Below are 22802 nucleotides of genomic sequence, written 5' to 3'. Positions count from 1 at the left end.
TCCTGCACAAAGTGCTTGGACAAAATGAAACTCAGAATAAACAAAATCTAAATCAAGTTGGCATCCGTCAATGCAAATTCCATGTAATCTTAAAAAGATATATCATATTCAAAATTAAATGCTTACTCAGAAAAGAGGCGTGAAGGAGAAGTATACAATTCCTAGGGTCTCCTCTTAATAATAAGAATAAATGATAAGGCAGCCTTTAGAAGGAACCCACAAACCGAGGGCTTGGTGATCACAAATGATCAGGTATGTGTGTGAAAACAACAACAAAAGAAAAGTCACCAACAGCCAGAAGTGCCTTATGCACTTGGGCAAAACTTAATAATCATTTCCTCAGTCATATTCTCAGCCTGGTTGGACAGCTCCACCAGTATTTTATCAAACTCAACATATCCAAAGTCTTTCCTCAATCCCAGTACCTCCTGCTGATGGCTTCCCTGCCCACTGTCCCCCACATCCACGCCCACAGCAATCGTCTGCTTGTTGCAGCTCCCAGCACAGAGTTGCTGACTATCAAGGTTCTACATGCAGGTAGAGATGACGTTTTCCTTCAACTTCTATGGCCACCACTGAGATTCAGATTCTTGGTCACCTGTACAATCACGGTATCCTTCTAACTTATCTTTATGCCTTTAGTCCCTTCCTGTACAATCTACTACTAATTATCACTAACAATCTTTTCCAATCATGCCATTCTCCAGGGCAAATTCCTTCACAGGCTGCCCAGCGCCTACACAATTAAGGCCAATCCCTTCTGTCACATGCTCAGAGCCCTCTGTGACCTGACCTCAAACCATCCAGTTTTATTTACTTTTCATCCTGACAGGTGAAGTTTCAGCTGCCCCAAACTCACTGTGCCCCAAACCCACCATAGTTCCCACCTCTACGTCTTGGCTCAGTCATCTCTTTTCCAATCATACTTGTCCATCACCCCTGTGTGTTGAAATTCTTCCTGACTTTGAGACAAGCTCAGTCCTCAGTTCCCCTTCCTCTAAGCTGCACAGAATCTAAGTGCCATTTGTGGTCCTCTGGGTGCACCACCCCAAAAAACAGTGGTGTGCAGTGGTATCAAGTATATTCTCTAGAGCCCAACCTCTCCCATTGTTGTGATCTTGGTCCTAGCATTTGCTGTGAGTGACTGAGAACAATTACTTATCTCTTTGTGCTTCAGTCTCCTAATCTCTGTATGAGGATGATAACAGCAATATTTACTTATACAGTAACTGAGCACAGAATAAGCCTCAATAGCTGTGAGTTGTTTCTCTTATTGACCATCTGAATCGCTGAACAAGACCACAAATTTACCAAGGGTACTCACACAGCATCCTGCACATGGACATTCAACATGTGTCTAACAATGTCCAACATACTTTGAAAAAAATGAAAGAAAACTTCCAGTTAAGGTTATCCTCAAAGTTACTGCTCCACTCCCAACATAGAGCAATAGTAAGCATAAAAGAACATGGCAATTATATAATCATCATGAACTTTTCCAACACTGGTGAAAAAAACCACATAGCATTTCTCAAGGTATTTTTTAACTATTTTTTCATTCCTTCAAATACTTATTGAGCACATGCAAGAGACCTAGGAATATTGATGGAATGTACTGATCAGGTAAGAAACATAATTAAAATAGGGTGAAATTGTTAGGTTCTATAATATATTTATAAAAAAACAACTCTTAAAAAGGAAGTATGTAAACTGCTTATGTGGTCACTAGTGTTTAGGAATATTTTCTGTGATAAAATTTGTTGGTAGAAAAAGAATTGAATCTGTAGAGTCAGAATTAGAAATGCCTGCATCAGCACAATCATGGCTCAACCAGCAAAACTGGAGACAAGCATGTGTTTAAAGAGAAAGAAGCTACATGTTTTTGGAGGAGGGACTAAGGTGGAGTTTAGAAGTGGAGGTTTGAGCCATCTGTAAAAGGTTTATAAGCTCAAAAACTTGCCTTAGTGATCTCCCACTGGCCTGACAACCTGGATAAATAAATGAGAAGACTAAGAATTCATGTCCTCTTCCTCCCTGCTTCCCATTCCCCCACCCCTCACACACAGCATGGAAGGAAGCCCAAACCCAGGCTCCTGGAGGCTTTATTTGTCCCAGGTTAATAGCAATTTTGGCCTCTGATGACTTGAGTCCTCTTCTGCCCTTGCTACCAAAGAAAGGCAAGCTGCCCAAAGAGAGCAGCATACCAGATCAACAGGCATGGCAGCAGAACATCTTACAGTGCAGTGAGTCCGAAGACTCCTGACTCTCTTCTAAGGACCAGTCAAGACTACATTAAGGAGAGCGAATACAGGAGGATCCTCATACATAAATCCATTTTTTATTTAAAGAGATCAGAAGTATTTTGGGTACTTGATTACCAAAACCTTTGCATGGAACAATATGTTCTTTGCAGGAAAAAACTAGAGAATGAGGTAAACTATTACTGCATCAAACAATGTCTTATCAAATTAACCTGTATCTGAAAGCATCAGACAACACTAGTGAGTAATGCTGCATTTTAGCCAGCACTTCAGCTCCCATTAGCACATCAGTTGTAGTTCCTGGGCAATCGTTTTGGTCTTCCAAATAAGTTGAGATCATAATCTTTCTGATGTTGTTTCCTGCCAGGCAAAGAAGTAGTTTCACCCTCAGCTTTTTCCAGACCACAGAAAGACAAGACACCAAAGCAACCCAACCCTCCCCATGTGCAACTCCTGCCAACTCGAAATCTCCTGAAACAATAGGCTAAACAAGGCCAGTATTCCATGAGATAGGGTTTATATGAAGTGGGGTTTATAAAAATGGGGTTCGTTTTTGCCTATAAATGAATCATAAAACCACTAGCACTCCATTCTGCAGCATTACACCACCTAGCCCCAACAGGGTTGAACTGTGCAAAATGAAAAAGAAATCAAGAACACACTGACCTTAAAACTTCAAGTACATTCTAAATCCTGTTTTAGATTAATTTAAATTAACAGAGGCCAGGCAACTTCCTTATTCAAACTGGGTTATTTTTACTGATGTAATACCAAAAGCAGTCAGCTACATTTTAAAACATACACACACACACACACACACACACACACACACACACACACACACACACACCTGACCGAAGAACATTCTAAAACTCAGTAGAGAATATGGAAATAGCTTACAAAAAATTTTGCCTTCTACAATAACTAATGGAGAAAATTACCCAGTTATTTGACCATGGGAAACAACTATTTGTATATTACTACATATTTTTCAGGTCACAAATTAAAAGCACAATTTTTATGTTCCAGAATAGCATTTTTCCAAAGGGTTTTACAAAGGACCCCAGCACAACAAAAGAAAAGCAAGTAAAATACGTTTGAGAAGTCTGCCTTTCCTGGTCCCCATCTCGGAAATGACTGATATATATTTGCACGCTCAAGAGTCTGAGGGGTCCTGCAGTAACTCTAAAGAATCCAGCATTTTCTCATGTTCATTTGATCCTACAGCCCTTTTTCCTTTATAACACATATCAACACCCCACAAAATGGCTGTTCTGTGGAGCATACTTTGGGAAAGATTCTTCTAGAAAAGGGATACAATGAAAAGGTCTAATAACTGAGACTCTAGAGTCACCCTGATTTGAATACCAGCGTCACCACTTGTTAGTGGTGAAACTTCAGGCAACTTCTTTACGTCATTTGTCCCTCAATTACCCAAGGTAAAATGGGCAAAATAATACCATTAGGTGTGGGTCTTTGCATATACGGGAACAGTCCTCAGAGAGCCTCACATGACAGGTTCCTTTTAGTCATTCAGATCTGAGCTCAGAATGCCACCCCCTCAAAGAGGACTTTCCTGACCACCCAATATAAAGTTGGCCCCATCCAAGTCGCCAGTTCTTCATCCTCTTCTTTACTTCATGATACTTCTGTTTAACTATTAAATTATTGTCTGTTTCACCCCAGTAACATACAAGCACCAAGATGTCAAATGTTATCAGTTATCATCGCTCTATTCTAAAACAGATCCTCAATAAATATTCATTCAATGGATGGATGAACAGATGAATAAATGAAGTGTCTGTGAGAATTAAATCAACCTAAAGCATTCTTTATAATGCCTGACACATAAGAAGCAATCCAGATGCTGTTACAAAAACTTTTGATGAATGATTAAGTGGTTAATACACTCATAACTCTTATACTATAATTCTTACACTCATAATTCTTGCCTCTTTTTGCTGTATTGTATGTAAACATTTTATGGCATTTATTTAGAGGTGTGTAGGTAAATGAGCTTTCAGGGATAGGGCAGGGCAACAGGGGAGTGTGAGTCGGCCCTGAAAGTAGTATTTTGCTGATGTCCATGGTGTAAATACTCCCATCAATTTCAAGCTACCAAAGGTTTAAAAGCAGGTTCACAAAATTCCTAAAACTATAACAAATGACTCTCACAAGCCACTACAATCCTTCTCTTGGGAAAGGTTCTTTAAGACCTCGAAGTCTTATTTGTTGAGTTCAAGTTTAAATGACATTTTTACATAAAGACATCTTTCCCAAATTCTCCCTTCTTGATAAGCCAAGATAAGGGCTATCCACTGACCTCGGTCTGATGCTCAAGGAGAATAGTTGGATGTGCAGGGCTGCATTTTCTGTACTACTCTCTGTGGGCTCTGAAGCTTATGTTTAAGGCTCTACACATGATCTATATCCATACCATACCAGTGTGGGGACCAACTAATCTCATAAAACACAAGTTAAATTATATTTAGATTCATTTAAATAGAGGCATCCATAAAACAGAACCAAGGCACCATCTATTAAGAGCCACCAATGAGCAGAATCTAATAACAGAAGAAGAGTAATTCTACTCTGACCACAAGATCCCAACATAGAGTGAAGGTCAATGCTGCAGATGGAGGTCTCTCTGGCATTACAGCCTTGCTATACGTGCAACATGACCCACTGTTACCCAAAATAAAGAATCCGCTTTTTTCAACTACAGCAATCTACTAACCAGAGTTTTGAGATAACAACCAATATTTCAAACTCCACAGTCACTCTACATTCAAGTGATAACATGTCAGTAATTATTTCTTCTCTTCTGTAAACTAAATGGAAAGTCTATTGAATAAAGCAGAAAGAGATTAGTTTCTGCTTCACTGTATTGGCTATCTATTTCTGTGTAACAAATTATCCCAAATTTCAGTAGCTTAAAACAACACACATGTATTATCTCAAAGTTTCTGTGTATCAAGACACTAGGCATAACTTAGCTCATTCTCTGTTTCACAGTCCCTCACAAAGCTATAATCAAGGTGTCAGCTCAGGGTCTGTCATCTCATCTGAAGGTTTGAATGGGGAAGGATCCACTTCTGAGCTAAGCGGTTGCTGGCAGTTTTCACTTCTGTGTGAGTGAGGGTCTCACTTCTTCCCTGGGTGTTGTCTGGAAGAGGACCTCATTTCCTTACCACATGGACCTCTCCCACATGGCAGATTGCTTCATCAAAGCATGCAATTGGAGAAGGCAATAGAATTTTCTAATGAAATGGAAGTATTGACTTATATAACATAATCATAAGAGTGTCAATGGCATCCCATTACCTTTACTATATTCTATTGTTTAGAAGTAAATGGTTCAGCTTATACTCAAGGGAAAGGGATTCTACAAGGGCATGAATTCTAAGAGACAGAGATCATTGAGGTCATATTAGAATACAGATGGGAAGATCAAGCCCAACAAAAAAAAACCTCTTTAAGCATCTCAATATGAAATCTAGCTATGTAGTTTCCCAATCATGTTGCTCAGGTCGCATGAAAACAAAACAAGGGAGAGTGAGCATGGAGGCACGAAGTCTGAAGACACAAAATTGTGTTCAAACATTCTGGGCAAATACAATCTACATGATAGAAAACTCCTGGAAGCATCTGCATTAGTAAGTCCTAATATGGAAGCAATTCTCCTGAACAACAAAACAAGTGATTCACAAGAAGGGCTGCCCATCGAAGCAAGTATATTATGTGAAGATATCTAATTTGGTCTGAAAGCAAATATCTTTTGGAATTTTTATGTACCACTGTAGCATATTTTGAAGATATACTTACGTTTTATTGCTTCTTATTTTTTGTGAGATCTGTGTCTCCCACAGCATTTTGCCTACATGGTACTTTTGAGATCCACATCCACCACAGTGGCAAGAAACTACTGTAAAAATTTCAAACATTGGTTGTCACCCATATTTTTTTCTAATCTCTATCCAACCACATATTCTCAGATATATGAGAATCCCAACATTCAATGGTGATGGCAGCCCAGAGAGGCCTCTGAAGGACTTCAAATGATTTAATCCACTAGGTACAAAACACATACTCAGAAACCCCGGAACACTCTGTCCTAGATCAATCTAAATGTAGACAAGGATTATCTTAAACCTAAATGTTCAAAACTGGTCCACATATTTTACCATTCTTTCCAGAAACACCCATATTCATTACTTTCTGCAAACTCCACCCCCAATTCAGCTATAAAAAAAAAATTTAAGTTCATTGTTTTACTAATCACCTATTCATTTTGCTCCTTTAGAGATATGATTTTTGATAAGCACCTAAAACTTAAACAGTACTATATTTAAAAGGTCCAGAAACAATGACCATCTGTGGGAAAGCAATCGTAAACCATCTTAGAATTGACATGTGCTGCACACGCTTGGATCCCGAATACGTGTTAAATAATAATGGAACATATGTGTAGTGAGGCAAGAAAAAAAAAACTGAATGCAAAATTACAGTTCAAAGGTGATAAGCAGACAGGAAATTTAAAAAAACAGACGATAAAGGGAATTTCATTAAGGCCGTAAGGATCTTCCAATCTGTGAAACTAACTTGATAACATATTTTAACTGGTAAAATATGGATTCCAGGCAATAGACTGAATGTCCTTACCTCTCTAAGATGGATGTTTTCCTTCTCTTTCTGGTCTAAAATCACTTCTAAGTGGCTGACTTGAGACTCAGCCTCTGCCATCCGTCGTGTCCGTTCATTGTCATCCTCAAGACTTTTAGACGGCAAGCCTTTACTTTGCAACATCTCAAGAAGCTTTTTAATTGACTCATCTCGAGCATTGAGAGTCTGTTTCTGTGTTTCAATTCTCAGCTCCATTTCCTCCAAGGTTTTCCTCAATAGGAACAGCTCCTTAGCCTGTCTGTCATGCTCAGCTTGCAGCCGCCGGAAGTTCTCCTCAGTCAGCTCAATGGTGAAATGCTCAGCTCCTCGGTTGCCACTCTCTTGCTGTAGGAGGTGGTTGAGGTCTCTCTGGGTTCGTAGCTCATCCTGAAGGGCCTGGATTGTCAACTGCAGGTGCTATGATGAGAAAGACAGAGCAGGAGAGGAGAAGGAAGGAGAAAAGTTAATGGAAACGTCAAGTGCTATTTGCTGCTACCACACTATGAAGATGGAATGTTAATCATGCCCACAGGGCCAGCCATCAAGTCCTCCAGGATGACTTCAGAAGCATGGGACAGCACATGGAGGGGGGAAAGTTAATTCAGTGATGCTTTCTGAATGTCTTAGGAGAAAAGAAATGTACACATACACAGAAACAGTACATTAGTGTCAGTCACAAGAGAAATTATATGTCTACAGAGTTTTAATTTAGGAAGAGGAAAGGGTTAGAGGAAAACTTTCACAAACACACCTTCTTTATGCCCACAATGCTCCAGACTCAGTATTCCTTGTTTCCTAAGGTGTTCTTTATTCTAATATCCATTATTTTCCATGATAAATGCATGTCCATTTAAAAACGAAAATAATAGTATCCACTACAACTTGACACAAACAAGGACTTTATTTTTACAAATAAAGCTGTGAATAGGTTTAGTAAACAGGATTACTGCATCTGCAAGCAAAAGGGACAAATGCAGACAGAGACAGACATAGTCGAAACACATGGGGAAGTGAGGCTGTGCAGAAAAAAAAAAACAAACAAGCTGCAGAGAGTGGACAAACCTTGGTTCTTCTGGCATCCAGTAACTGAACAGCATGGGAAATGAAAAAAAAAAAAATGAAGCAAAAAATCAACACAAATAAAAGTCCAGTGCAAGCAAACAATATTTAACAAAAAGAACTTAGCCAACACAAAGTACCTCCACAGAGAAAAAAAGAAAAAGAAAAATAATTTCTTATTACCGCAAATACCCATAAGCTACACAGAATCTACATCCCTGAAGCTGGATAAATGTATTTTTTTTTTTAATGTAAGGTTTATTCTACCTTTTGTTTTCCTACATCTCGGTGGCTCAGAAAGTCTTGGGTATATCACCAAGAAGAAAGGCACAATACTCCAGAAGCACGCAAATATTATTCTAGGTGACCATTTAACCAAAATCACAGTGAAAGCACTAGAGAAACAAATTAGAAAACATTCATCACGACAACCTCCGAATTGGAAACAAATTAGAAGACAAGCTCAACAAAAAATAGCTCTAAACAATCAGTACACAATACAAGTGAAATCTCTAGTAAAGCCAAAGCACTTTCTCTAACGGTCAAAAATTAAGAAAAACGATGCACAGTTTTCAATTCCCCCCTTCCCAGACTATTCTATTCCTTCAGATTGAATCACCACCCCTTCTAAACTGTGGAAGCACACTTTTTTGAGGCAGTCACCCAAAGCCCACTAGATCAATAATAAAGAGCATTCATTTCAGCTTGTTATGTATATCAGCAAACTACAAGGTTGTATTCTAGAGCCAGCTCTTTGGAATCTCCATCATTGCCATGGTCTCAACTGCCCAAAGCCTCAATCAGTCCTTCTGTGGCTTCCATTCCATGGTACATTTGGAGAGAGAAGCCCTTCCAATGCCCACCTACATCAGGATAGGACATAACCAGGTGATCCAACTTCGTGCCTGGTTCCCAGTCAAACTGCTGTCAACTTAGCACTTGTGGCACAGGTGGAACAGATGGCAAAGCAGCTAATTCCCGTCAAGGAAAAAGTGAGCTGATGGTTGAATGAGTATTCAGAAAGCTTTTTATTCTCCACCCTGATTCTGGGATCATTCTCCAGTTGTCCTCAAGGAATCAAAGCTCAAAAGGCAAACTTCCTTCTCCACAGCCTGCCACTGAGGACACCACAAAGAAAAGCAAAGCAAGTGTGACAACTGGGATTCAGGTTACTCTTTACAGTCACTCTGCTGGCAATACAAAGAGAATGCATCATATTGATCATGCATGATACCTAGGCTTTAACCCAGTTCTTTTTGACATACCCACCCCCACAACACACACACACACACACACACACACACACACACACACACACACACACACACACTTAATTGCATACTTTGAATTCTGCCCTGGATAGTAAAGACTAGCCCTATTTCCAAACCGCAGAAGGAAGAAAGTTTAAAATCATCGGTCTGTCCTTTAAACATAGGTAAACAAAATTGGAGCTAAAAAGATTAGTCTGACCAATTGATTTCAAGTCTCAGACAATAAATGAGGCCATAATGACTTCTCTTTCTGGTATTACAGCAGGCTCCATTTTTTGGTAGGCCCTCCCAGTACACAACAGCTAGGGAAAAGCATCTACATCTTTCAAAACATTGTTTTACTTACCAAAAATAAGCAATCTCTGAGAGAGAGAGAGAGAGAGAGAGAGAGAGAGAGAGAGAGAGAGAGAGAGAGAGAGAGAGAGAGAGAGAGTGAGCTTCTCAAGGAAAGGTACTGAGCCAAAATTGGATTGTGCCCCAAATCTAGTACATAATAGGTATTCAATAAATAGTGAGTGAAATGTGGACAGAAAGATGAAAGAACCAAAAGGGAAATTGTCTCCCCAGACAGTTGGTACAGAGGGAAAACAGGTTTCCATTCCTCTTTGCTTTGCTGCAGTTAGGATGAGGGAGGGAGAATGGTGGGGAAGGGGAATGTATCCTTAACTTCAGATTACTCTGTCCTGTTCTCTCCTCCAAACTCAAAATACCGCATGTCTACCAAGTCAGTCGCCTGACAATACTGCTCCGAAGCTGCCAGTACTATGTCCACTTCACAAGTGGATGAATTGGGCTGGCTTAAAAGGATTTGACTGCAATCACATCGTTAGCAAATATGGGCTAGTATCTATAACTGAGGTTTCCTCCAACCAATTATAAAGTCTCCCTGCTCTAAAAATACTGCATAACTTCATTTTGCACAACTCTTAAAAGCTCCTATAGTCGCTTAATTTTGAAAAAAAAAAAAAAGGAAAACAATGAAAATATAAGACTAAGCCATACTTGAGTTTATATGAGAAAGGGGGGGAAATATACTTTGCCTTAGCCAATGTTTGGGAGAGTGACTTCCAATAGCTACTGGAGTCAGAATCTAATCCAGATTTCAGAATGTCTAAAACACAAAAAAGGTAAATAGAATGAAAATATAATTGTGTGTGTATAATGCATGGAACACAATTCTTTAAATAGGGACTAGCCAGATGGTTAGAATCTACTGTGCCTTATCCCCAAACGTGGAAAATATGAGTTTCTGGCAGATTTGAAAAAATTTGTGACCTCAAGCTCTTTTCCACACTATGGGGAAAAAACAAAAAAATGATAAAGTTTTGTACTATAAAGCAGTTTAGGGTTTCATTGCTATGAAAACTGTCTCTGAGCTATATAAAAATATGAATTGGCTTATACCCAAAAGTCTTGAACTTTTTTTTTAATAAATCCATGCGCCTTCTCAAGCAAGGGCTTAACATAACTCGTTCAAAGAAAACAGAATCTTTTTGCAGACAACTTGGCCTGTTCTACTTCTTCTATGACTTTATTTTCCTATTTATCATTTTCCAGTTTGTCTCTAATCAAATTTTAAGGGCAGGTTCTCTGATCCCTTTTTCCATAATCCTGTGTGCAGGATGTACAGCACTACTCATGGCTCCAAACCTTCACGTGTGTGAAAAGACAAACAGCAGACGTTGGCTAAAAACATGTGGCCCTCGTGTGCTGTGGAAGAGCTGCTCTGCTGAGAAAAGTATAAAAAGGTAATATTTAAATGTATGGTCTTAGGCTTCTCCTTTAGGAGAGAACAAATACACACAGATAAAGAAGGAATATTGATAGGTGATTTTTAAAAGCACCAAAGCACCGGGACCCTGGGTTTCTCATGCAGACAAGCTGTCAGGGATAACTGTGGAACCCGCTTTGGTTGATAATATGTGACATTTTGCCAAGATTCATAACACCAAGAAGAATATACATGGGAAAGCCCTCTTGGCAGCTGCTTTCACAAGCAAAGAGTTGTTCTGGTTTTCATTATAGACCAATACCGTAAGGTGGCACAGTATTGGAATATTGCAGTGAGCTGAGAGTTAAGGACTTAAGTTCTAATTCCAGCTTTGCTACTAACCAATTATATGATCTGGGAAAATAACCAAACTTGTCTGGGCTTCCAGGAACAGTGGTGAAGAGCTGGATTTTGAATACTGGATCTACCTATGACAATCTATGTCACCTTGGACAAATTACTTAAGTACTCTGAGCATCAAATTATTCATTCATAAACAGGAAATTATCATTGTAACTAACTTAGAGCATTCACGCAAAGACCACATGAGATACTCATTGAGTAGGTGAACAAGCTCCCATACAGCACAAAACATAGGGCCTAGCACATAAATGTCCACTATTATTAGTATTGTTGAGACAGTGGTGGTGGCTAGAGGTCCAGATTAAAATTTCTCTCCCATTTGAGCATGGAAAAGAAATAAGCATAATGAACATAAATTTTTGATCATCAAATAAATGCAATGGTGGGAAACTAAATGCTAAGGGCTTTGGTATTTTTTAAATAAGGGGAAACAGGAAACAGTTGTTTCAAGGCCAATTCAAAATGAATAAAATTGATTTCCTATTAACTGGTCTATAAATAACTCTACAAGGGGCTCTCGGGAATACCAACTGTTTCTGTTTGGAAGGTCAGAGTTCTTTCCCTATTATAAGCCAATATATATAAACAACTAAAGGATAGTGGCATCCCCTGCTGTCGACACTGAGCTAGTACGTGTCAAAAAAAGAAAAAAAAAAAGGTAATATCGATATTTTTTAAATGTGTTTAAAGAAGCAATCCAAAACATGTAATTGTAAAACTGACGGCTAAAATTAGAACTTTTCCATTATTAATAGTCACAGCCACAAGCAGTTGTTAGAAAACAGCTCCTATATTTGAATTGCTTAGCAAATCTTTAAATGACATTTAAAAATATTTATTACAATCTCTTTCCGTCTCTCTTCTCTCCCTAACATGTGCATTTAACAGAACTGCCAATCATCTAAGTATTTTTAAAACAGGTAAGAGGTTTCACCTAAATTAATATTATTTCAAATGGCTAGGTGGCAGGCATTTAACTACTAATTATTCCCTTCTCTGAGATACATGGTTTCCTTAGCCAAATTCTAATTCCTGCCATTCAAAGTTTTCACAGGAGAGTTTTTCTCCTAAGTACTCTCTTATTTTCCTCTGTTTTTGAGTCACTCCTCTCCTGAGAAGTGGGGATAACTGACCTCATATACCACCGTGTGGTCATTTGGCCAGCAGCATAGCATCACCTGGGATCATGTAAGAAAGGTGAAATCTCAGACCTCAGAATCAGAACCTTCATTTTAACAAGACCACCAACTGTGGAAACATAAAGTTTGAGAAGCACTTGCTAGACTTCAGAAAAAAAGTTGCACTACAAATTCAATGTAATCCCTTCAAACTATAAGTGGCTTTTTAAAATTTTTTTTTTAGGTGAGGCAACCCTTGGTTGACCTCACAAATTGCAAGGAACTTGTCAGCTTACAATCCCTTCTTTTTTATTTTTCACACCTACAGCACCTGGTCTTCCTAGGTGGTCTCCCTTCCAAGTACTAACCAGGTCCAACTTGCTTAGCTTCTAAGATCAGACAGGATCAAGCTTGTTCAGCATGGCATGGCCATAGACATAAATGGCATTTTTCATAGAGCTAGAACAAATAATTCTAAAATTTATGTAAAACCACAAAAGATTCCAAATATCTAAAGCAATCTCACAGAAAAGGAACAAAGTTGGAAGTATCTCGCTCTCTGATATCAAACTATACTACAAAGCTGTAGTAATCAAAACATCATGGTACTGGCACAAAAACAGACACAGAGATCAATAGAACAGAATACAGAGCCCAGAAATAAAGCCACACTTATATGGTTAATTAATCTACAACAAAGGAGGAAAGAATATACAATGGGGAAAAGAGAGTTTCTTCAAAAAGCAGTGTTGGCAAAACTAAACAGATACATGAAAATAATTACCCCTTTTCATACCATATACATAAATAAACTTAAAATGAATTAAAATTTTAAATGTAAAGCCTGAAATCATAAATCTCCTAGAAGAAAAAAACAGGCAATAAACTCTTTGATAGCAGTCTTGGCAATATTTTTTTGGATATGTCTCCTCAGGCAAAGACAATAAAAGCAAAAATAAACAGAACTACATTAAACTAAATATCTGTAAATGATATATCTGATAAAGGGTAAATATCCAAAATATATAAAGAACTCATACCACTCGATGTCAAAAAAAAAAATACAATTTAAAAAATGGACAGATCTAAATAGGTATTTCTCCAAGGAACACATACAGATAGCTAATAGACACATGAAAAAATATTCAACACCACTAATCATCAAACCAAATGCAAACCAAATCTACCATGAGATATTACCTCATGCCTGTCAGAATGGCTACTATCAAAAGGATGACAAATAACAAGTATTGGCAAAGATGCGGAGAAAAAGGAACCCAAGTACACTGTTAATGGGATTGTAACCTAGTGCAGCCACTGTGTAAAACAGTATGGAGACTCCTCAAAAAATTCAAAATAGACCTACAATACAACCAAGCAATTCCACTTCTGGGTATTTATCCAAAGAAGAAAAAAACACTAAGTCAAAAAGGTATATGCACTCCTATGTTCATTACGACATTGTTTATAATAGCCAAGATATGGAAGAAACCTAGGTGAATAAAGAAGATATGACATATATTATATATATATATATGCAAAATAGAATATTAGAATATTATTAAGCATGAAATTTTAGTATTACTAAGCCATAAAAAAAATGAAATTTTGCCATTAGTGACACGATGGACATAGAAAGAATATTATGTTAAGTGAAATAAGTTGGACAGAGAAAGACAAATACTATATGATTTCACTTATACATGAAATCTAAAAAACAAAACAAACAAACAAAATGAAACAGAAATAAACTTATAGATACAAAGAATAAACTGATGGTTGCCAGAAGGGAGAAGAGTGGAGAGATGGGCAGAAAAGGGGAAGAGGATTAAGAAGGACAACCAGTTATGAAATAAGTCATGGGGATATATGTACAATGACAGATGGTTACTAAACTTATTGTGGTGATTACTTTGTAAAGTATATAAATGTTTAATCAGTATATTGTACATGTGAAACTAACATTATACCGTATGTCAACTATAATTTCAAATAATCTTTTTTAAAGCTTCAGCCTTACTGCTGATTTAAGAAACAATTATTTGGTAATGGAAAGGTGGGAAAGAAAAGCATCATTAAAATAATACTGCATATAGTCCTAAGGAGCACACTGAAAAGTCAGCTCATGTGATTAATAAAATCTGAGTACACTATGAGTACACTATGAGAAGTAACCCTCAATAAAAGATATTACTCAATAAAGTAGACAGAAAGGGTCATTCATTCATTCATTCAACCATTATTGGATTATGTGCTATTTGACAGATATGTATACTAAGTTACCTCTCCAGCCAAAAAAGAAATCCCAACAGGTTAAATATAAATAGATAAATTTTACTAATAAATAAAATATGTGATACTATATTGTAAATAATATTATAAATTATATATTATCATATATGCTATTTATTTTTAAAGGATACATAATATTTAAATTTTAATTTCATATTGTTATTTAATGTTATCATTATCTAAAAGACAGTCTGAGGGAACCTTTAAAAAGTCATCTGCAAAGTCCATACTAGGCTTTATGTTCAACTGCTTTATTCTTTTCTAAATACCATTTCTGTATGCATGTCTATGCTCTCGGTGGAACTGTGAGTGACTGAGGAAACCGTGAGGAGTCTGAGATGAGTCTCCTTTTACAAATTATAACTTGAACAGTGTATAGGGGAAATGTGAATATACTGGTTCCTAAGGAGTCTGATCACTCAAGCTGTCTAAGATTTTCCATTTCATGAATGAACTGGAACCAAAGGCTGTACTTTTATTTCTTTTTCTGGTGAAAGAATGGATACTGACTGCTGTAACCACACAATGCTTATGGTCTTAATATTTTATTATATATTTTTAATTTGATGAGAAAATAGATTTTATTTATTTAAAATATTTTAATGGTATATATTTTTAATATTTTATACATATTTATATTTTTAATATTTCATATATATTAGAGGCTAAATGAATATATTATAACCCACAAACAAAAATATGGCCAACCTACCACAGAAAAGGAAAGCAATACAAATAAACAAGGAAAATAACTAGAAAAAAATGCATTGAAATGATAATAGCTGGGGGAAAGGGAGATAGAGAATGACTACTAAAGGGTATAGGGCTTTGGGGAAAATAGTTAGAATGTTTTGATGAAAATATTTTGACAGCAGATAGTCATCATGATTATACAACTCTGAATATACTAAAAATTACTGAATTGTACTTTTTTAAGGGTAAAGTTTATGGCACATGAGTTATATCTTGAAGCTATTAAAAATGATGGGAGGCAGGAGAATTATAGATGCCTTCCTATTTCCCATTTTTATTCATCAAATATTTTTTCCAAAAATAATTTTGAATGCCTACTGCTAATTCTGAATCTCTATGTCCCCCTGAATTCATATATTGAAATCTAATCCTCAATGTGATGATATTTGGAGGTTGGGCCTTTGGGAGATGATTAGATCATGAGAGTGGAGACTTCATGAATGGGATTGGTACCCTTATAAAAGAGGCCTCAGAGAGCTCCCTTGACCCTTCTACCATATGAAGACATAGTGAGAAAATAGCTGTCTGTGAATTAGAAAGTAGAGCCTCACTAGACACCAAATCTGCCAGCACCTTGATTTTGGACTCCCCAGACTCCAGAACTGTGAGAAATAAATGTTTGTTGTTTATAAGCCACGCAGGCTATTGTAGTTTTGTTATAACCACTTGAATGGACTAAGACACTTGCCATATGCTTATCACTGCTAGGTTAGTTAAGATTCTTTGAGTTGCAAGCAACAGAAATCGACTCAGCCTGTCTTAAGCCAAAGGTGGCAAAGTATGGAAAAATATCACGGTATCTCCCTGAATCAAAATAGCAATTGTGAAAACAAAACCCAAGGAAAGAAGAAAGCTGGACACAATAGAGAACTCTCAAAGCTTATGATTTGGTTTCAACTACTCCTTGCTTTAAACTATAAATGCCCAGACAGATGATAAAATTGTCCTGGCATGGGCCAGGTGTTCACAATGAATCAATCAGTTGTGGCAGCTGATTCTGCCCATCTGGAACTACTCCAAGGAGGAAATTTGTTTAAAGGCAGGCAGAGACCCCAAGAAGAATCTACTACAATTGCTGTTATAATTAAAGATTTTTTAAAAATCAAAATATGACTTTACCGTGAGTCTGCTTTCTTTTTCCATGTAAGATAACATATCTTTGAAACAACACAGTAATCCCCTTTTTCAGACTCCTCAGGTCATAGCCTCCCGCCAGAGCAGAGACCACTGAATCCCTCATTGTTATCTTGTTGCCCATCTGCCATCTCTATCTATGTGCTGTAGATGTTAACTATCCTGTACCCACCAACATAAAAGAAGTGTCACTCTGTTTTACTTTTTATTCCAATCACAGAGATTTCCCTACTTTGCTTTCTCCTGCCTCCCTAATCTACCACCAATGGATTTTATGTAACCCTTCTTATGTCTCCTCCTTTGGTTCTAATGTATAAAATAAGCTGTAAAACTGCCATTCTCTGGAGTATTTTGTCAATTTATTGAGATTTTGCTTCCCAGTAATTGTCAGTTTGGCTCAAATAAACTCTAAAACTTAAAATCAAAATATGAATAATAGTGCTATGGTTATATTTATTCAAGGGAAGAAATCTCTAAAAGGCACTATATATAAAACTCAGGTGATCTTCATGGTAGGGACATAACCATGCCAATTCAAGCTTCTGACATCCTGCAACAGACATGATGAGTCTTTAAAACTTAAAGAGAATTATAGACTTTCAGGAGGAAATAAAAGAATGATTAATTAGAGAATGAAAGTCCTAAAGATTTGATTGAGAATAATATCTCCGATTAGAACACTGTCTTTCATGTCAGACAGCCTTGCGTCAAGCTCCAGCTTGGTCACTCACTAGCTGCAGGGTTCCACAGAAGTAGGTGGGATGTGTGACTCTAGCAGGTTGCTTCTGTACTCTAGATCTCAGTTTCCAGTTTTTAAAACCTCTAATAATACAAACATCTCACGAAACCATAACAAGGTTAAATAGATAACATATCAGATACTAAGCAAGTCCCACTCCAGCCCACAGGATGCCACTGTTTTTAAAAGCCACTGTTATTATTAATATACAAACCTTCCCAAAATGCAATAAAAAGATATGAAAGTAGAATGGGGGGGGGGGATGTGAAATTAAGTTTGGCTGTGTCATATACAAATAAAATCTTTAACCCACAAGAACTTTTTGTCTTGGCCACTTCATCTGCTAACCTTTCAATAGCAAATAAAACACTTTGAAAGAACAACCTTGGGTTTTGCTACAATCCGATATATGCATTTCAAAGAGACAGCACTAAAGTGTTGTCTGTAAGTCTCTGTCTGTTTGTCACGTTTGTTTGTTGCTTTCAGTTTTATATCCCACATATAAGTGAAGTCATATTGTTCTCAACTTTTTCTGATTTATCTCGCTTAGCATGATAACCTCAAGATCCATCCACATTGTCGCAAATGGCAGTATTTCATCTTATCTTATGGCTGGGTAATATTCTATTGCATATATGTACCACATCTTCTTTAACCAGTCATCTATTGTAGGACATTGCAGTTGTTTCCATGTCTTGGCCACCATGAATAATGCTGCTATGAACATTGGAATGCAAATATCTTTATAAATAAATGTTTTCAAATTTTTAGGGTAAATACCCAGAAGAGGGATTCCTGGGTCATATGGTAATTCTATTCTTAATTTTTCGAGGAACCTCCGTACTGTTTTCCACAGTGGCTGTGCCAATTTACATTCCCACCAGCAGTGTGTAAAGGTTCGTTTTCCCTGGGAGGAGACAGATAAGGGTAAAAGGGGTCACCATATATGGTGACGAAAAGGAAACTTAACTTTGGGTAGTGAACACACAATGCAATATACATATGACATATTATTAAATTGTATACTTGAAACCTATATGATTTTATTAACCAATTTCACCCCAATAAATTTAATAATAAATAGACAACAAGTATTTAACAACAAAAATATTAGTGATGAAAGGGATCAGAAGAATAATCATCTTTGCTTCTTTCACAAGGGGATAAACTGAGGCCCAAAGATGGGGACCACTCCTCACCTGAGGTCACAACAGAGATGACAGCCCTGCTAATTTTAAAGCCCAGGCACCAAACTTCCAGGGCACTATCCTGTCCCAGTCTTTCCCTTCAAGCCCCATGCACCAGTCTTATTTGGTCACTGAACTGCAGAAGGATAACATTACCACATAATTAGTGTCAGGGCATGTGTAGCAGCTGCCACAAGCCAAATTTCTACACTAGAGTCAAACATCTTTGGCCCATAAGCATCCTTTCCACTACATAACACCAATGCTGCAGCTGCCATAACCACACTCCACATGCCAGTGGATTCAAGACTTCAGGAGCTGGAAAAGATGCTTAATTCCAACCAGTATGAAATAACTAACTCTTCTCTCAAGGACTTCTTAAAGAATATCTTTAAGGAATTTTGAAAGATTTAGCATTTTTCACCTGAGAGCTTAAAAGACTTTGTAAAGGGTTTAGAGAAATTTCCCCCACCGACCCCCGCCCCCAAAATAGATATAGATATAGATATATCGATAGATAGATAGCTAGATAGATAGATTGATTGATTCAAGAATAAAGAGGCCACTCAGGAACCTGGCAAAGATAATGATAAGTCACAGGAGATCCATGCTATTGTAGGGGAAGCCAAAGCAAAATACAGAAATAAGGAACAATTCTTTTGCAGATACTATCACTGAAAGAATATGTTCTATTGCTGAGAAATAAGGTCCCTCAATACCAATCTTGAATAATCTCATTTTGAGGTTATTTTTATTTTATCTGGATAATTTTGTGCATATTATTAATAACAAAAGTTTTCCTGAACAAAGACTCAGAAACTCATGTATGCATCCATGAGTATATACATACATTTCACATGCTTAAAGATTCTTTTTCAAACTCTAAACCAGTGAAAGAAAATAGAATTTTCTCCAAAAGTACAGTAAAAAAGTATTTTTAAACAAGGACTTGAAAAGTGCTTTTTTCATCCCTGGGTATTTATTTTGTTTTATAATTCATTTGAGACTTTTAAAGTCAGGGAAGGAGGAAAAATGGCTTTCAATTTTGAGTCTGGAACACAGCTAACCTATCAAGTCCAAATGATATGTAAAGAAAGTATCTGTCTAACAGTGTAGACACTGCTGGTACCTGGAACAAAAGCATTATTGAATGGAAGAAGAATTTAAACTGAAGGAAGTCCAAATGTAATACCTCACTAACTCCAGGTCCTACTGCTGTTTTTCTTAATAAGATGAACTATTAGTCCTGGGTTTCATAAATTTCAACAACCAGGGTCCTTAGCAAGTTACAGGGAGGCCAACGGCCCACCTTAATCTATTCACCTATTTAAAATGCATGATTATCTCTCTCATGATCATTGGGGTCCCTGGCTGTGGCCTAGGAGAAGTTTGCTGTATAAAACCAATGGATACGAGGGCCTGAAAATAAGGTGAATTTTTTTGTCCCATCTCTGAAGTTTTCATTTCTTTAATTTAAAAATGCAAAGGAAGATAAGAGTGAAAAGAATTGTAAGTTTTATGGTTTTAAAAAGATGGAAAAATAAACAGTTTACAGTTTATGGTATCTACAAAAAATACTCCTCTCCTCACTTACTTCTTTAACAAAGCTTTTAAATTATCTTTTAAAAGGGCAAAGAAAACTCTGTTATTATAGGAGTTACTGAAATCCAGTGTGGGAGACTAGTTAAGAGCCTGTCTATAATTGTTCCACCATAGTTTATGTCTATACTGTTTAATCTCTGCAAAGTTATTTGCCCTCAATTTTTCACTGTAAAATGAGGATGATACAGCTGTAGTGATGAGCAAATTTACATATATGCACATATGTAAATTTATATGTGTATATTTTATACATACGCGCACACACACACAACTTAGTTTGGTCTACAAATTCAATAAATAATTCCTCTTAAGGTTATAATTAGTATTAATAGTAAAAATCACCATTATGCTGGAAAATATCTCCAAAGGTTATTTAACAACTTAATGAATTCCAGGCTGGATAACATTTACTTACTTCTTCTGATAGCTGGCTTTGGGGGTGGGGGGAGGGAAAGAAGTTTTTTCAAGGATGCGACACAATCTCCCATCAAGCCCCCTATCTAACAATCATTATGCTACAAAAAATTCTTCTTCATTTGAATACACTCAGAGAGTCACAGAGTATAAGCTAGTCATTCATTTCTGCCACAACCACTCCCAGGCAACATTCACTAAACTCACTTTTACTGAGCATTTATTCAGTGTGTTAAGAATTATCCTAAGGCACTGAGAATACAGGGACACATTTTCCTTGGCCCTGAGAAGCTCTTAACCAAGAGAAAGTGACACACGTGGAAATCAATAATCACAAGAGGAAGGAATGTGAGCATAAGGGAGTGTGTACAAAGTGCTGAGGCAGTGCAGAAGCATCAATCTGGTCTGAGCACAAAGAACAACTCCACAGAGAATGTGACCTTTGAGTGGGGCCTAAAGCAAAGAAACATTTCCCAGATGCAAAAAGAGAAGGTGTTCCAGGAAGAATAAACAGGTATGGGCAAAGAGGTACAAGTGTGAAGAAATCATGGCATGTTGGGTAGGAAAATCTTGGTAGCCAAATTGGAGCATCAAAGTGGCAGGAGGCAGCTACAAAGGTGGTAGGTAATTCTCATCAGTAAAGGACCCAAATGCCATAGAAAAGATATGAACTTCATAAAGTAGAGAGTAATATAAGTGAAGTTTTTAGTATTGCATATCGCTGGGCTATCAATGTATTCTCAAAGGTCTGTGAGTTTTACAAAAATTCGAAATGTCTTTGTTTTAATTTTAAAGATAAAAAATAAAATTATTTGGAAAATAAGACATAACTTTTCATATATTTTATTCATTTCTTTGAAATATATCTATTGAATATCTACTATGTGCCAGGCACAATACTAAGGCATTGGGGATATAACAATGAATAAAAGAGACAGAGTACCTGAGCTTGTGGAACTTATTCTAATAAGGGGAGACAATCAATAAAGAAATAAAAATACACCATCTTAGAAAACAATGCTACACAAAAAAATAAAACATGAACGGTAAGAGGGTGTTAATTTTATAAAGGGTGGACAGGTAGTCTCAGTCATACTTTCCCATTAACATGGCATTTAAGCAAAGATTTGAAGTAAGTAAGATATTTGAAAGATATTTTTAAAAATAAGATTTTTATTTACCCACAGTTGTCACAAACATTCTTAAAGGTCTAGAGAGAAGAATGTGTTTTGGGTTTTTTGGGGTTTTTTTTTTTTCCATTTACAAGGAGTACACATATATGAAAGTTTGGGGGGGGGGCAGGTAAGGGAGGTATTTGAAAACTGGAACATAGCCTGAAAAGATGGGAGATTAGAGACAGCGAAATCAGCAAGGAATTGAAATAATCCAAGGGGGGAAAGATGGTGAGTCTCTACAGTACGGCCCGCACTTTAGTTCCTAGCAGTATGGCAGAACAAATAACTACAGACACCTGGAAAAGACAGAGAAAATACAAAATCAACAGAAAACGCAAAAAATATAAATTTGTATGCATAGGTGAGCATGCATGAAAATAAGAGAGGTCTTCAGGGGTCAAAAGCAAAGAGGGAAACTAAAAATCAGATTAGTGAGAGGTGTTGAGGGTTTGGCTGTCAAGGAGTCGGGCAGGGGCACAGGGAGGTAACCTGGGTGAACAACAGCCTTGGGAGTAGGGTGGGAGAAAAGGCTCTAGACAAGTTAGAGCTGAGACCCCCTCCCCCACCATAAAACTGGATCACTGAAAAGACAGCTTGAACTCTGAGCTCAGGGCAAGAGTCTAACTTCATGTGTATTTGGGGTTCATTTTACAGTTTCTAAATAGAACAGCCAAATAAAGAATAAAATTAAATATAAAAATGATCCCAAGGTGATATCTAGCAAAAACAAACACAAAAATGCTCTAGAGGCACAGTCTCTCTATACAGACCACACAGAATCCTAGAGATCAAGATATTCAGAGAAAGAATAAGTAAAAAAAAAAATCTAATACTCATTAAAGATCAAGGGGAGCAAAATGTTTCAAAGCAGAAATAAAATTAAATTCACACCCAAGCATAGCAGAGTAAAACTTAACAATACTAGACACACACACACACAAAATGATTTAGGGAGTAACCAGAGAGAAGGAATGGATTAACTACAAAAGAACAATAAAAGA

At 37.1% G+C, this 22802-nt stretch overlaps 1 protein-coding gene and 1 pseudogene across 25 annotated transcripts in view; both read right to left on the bottom strand.

The window, feature by feature from the left end:
- Positions 1-22802, bottom strand: part of ERC2 (ELKS/RAB6-interacting/CAST family member 2) — an 895762-nt gene that overhangs the window by 724031 nt on the left and 148929 nt on the right. For 17 of the 25 annotated variants that reach the window (XR_004950467.1, XR_004950465.1, XR_004950466.1 and 14 more), the window contains exons 3-4: positions 7986-8009; positions 6924-7340 (exon numbers count right to left, since the gene is read on the bottom strand). Coding sequence is in view for 7 of the 25 variants with exons in the window: in XM_036219344.1 (XP_036075237.1) it covers positions 6924-7340; positions 7986-8009 (441 nt within the window). In the remaining 18 variants the exon portion in view is untranslated. The remainder of the gene's footprint in view (positions 1-6923; positions 7341-7985; positions 8010-22802) is intronic. The other 8 variants (XR_004950478.1, XR_004950468.1, XR_004950474.1 and 5 more) reach the window with 1 other exon arrangement.
- On the bottom strand, positions 12825-12942 carry LOC118602204 (annotated as a pseudogene).

This window comes from Rousettus aegyptiacus, unplaced genomic scaffold (genome assembly GCF_014176215.1).
Source record: "Rousettus aegyptiacus isolate mRouAeg1 unplaced genomic scaffold, mRouAeg1.p scaffold_m13_p_4, whole genome shotgun sequence".
In the NCBI taxonomy this organism is placed as follows: domain Eukaryota; kingdom Metazoa; phylum Chordata; class Mammalia; order Chiroptera; family Pteropodidae; genus Rousettus; species Rousettus aegyptiacus.
The sequence above is the reverse complement of the archived record's forward strand: the minus strand, read 5'-3'. Positions and strand labels throughout refer to the sequence as shown.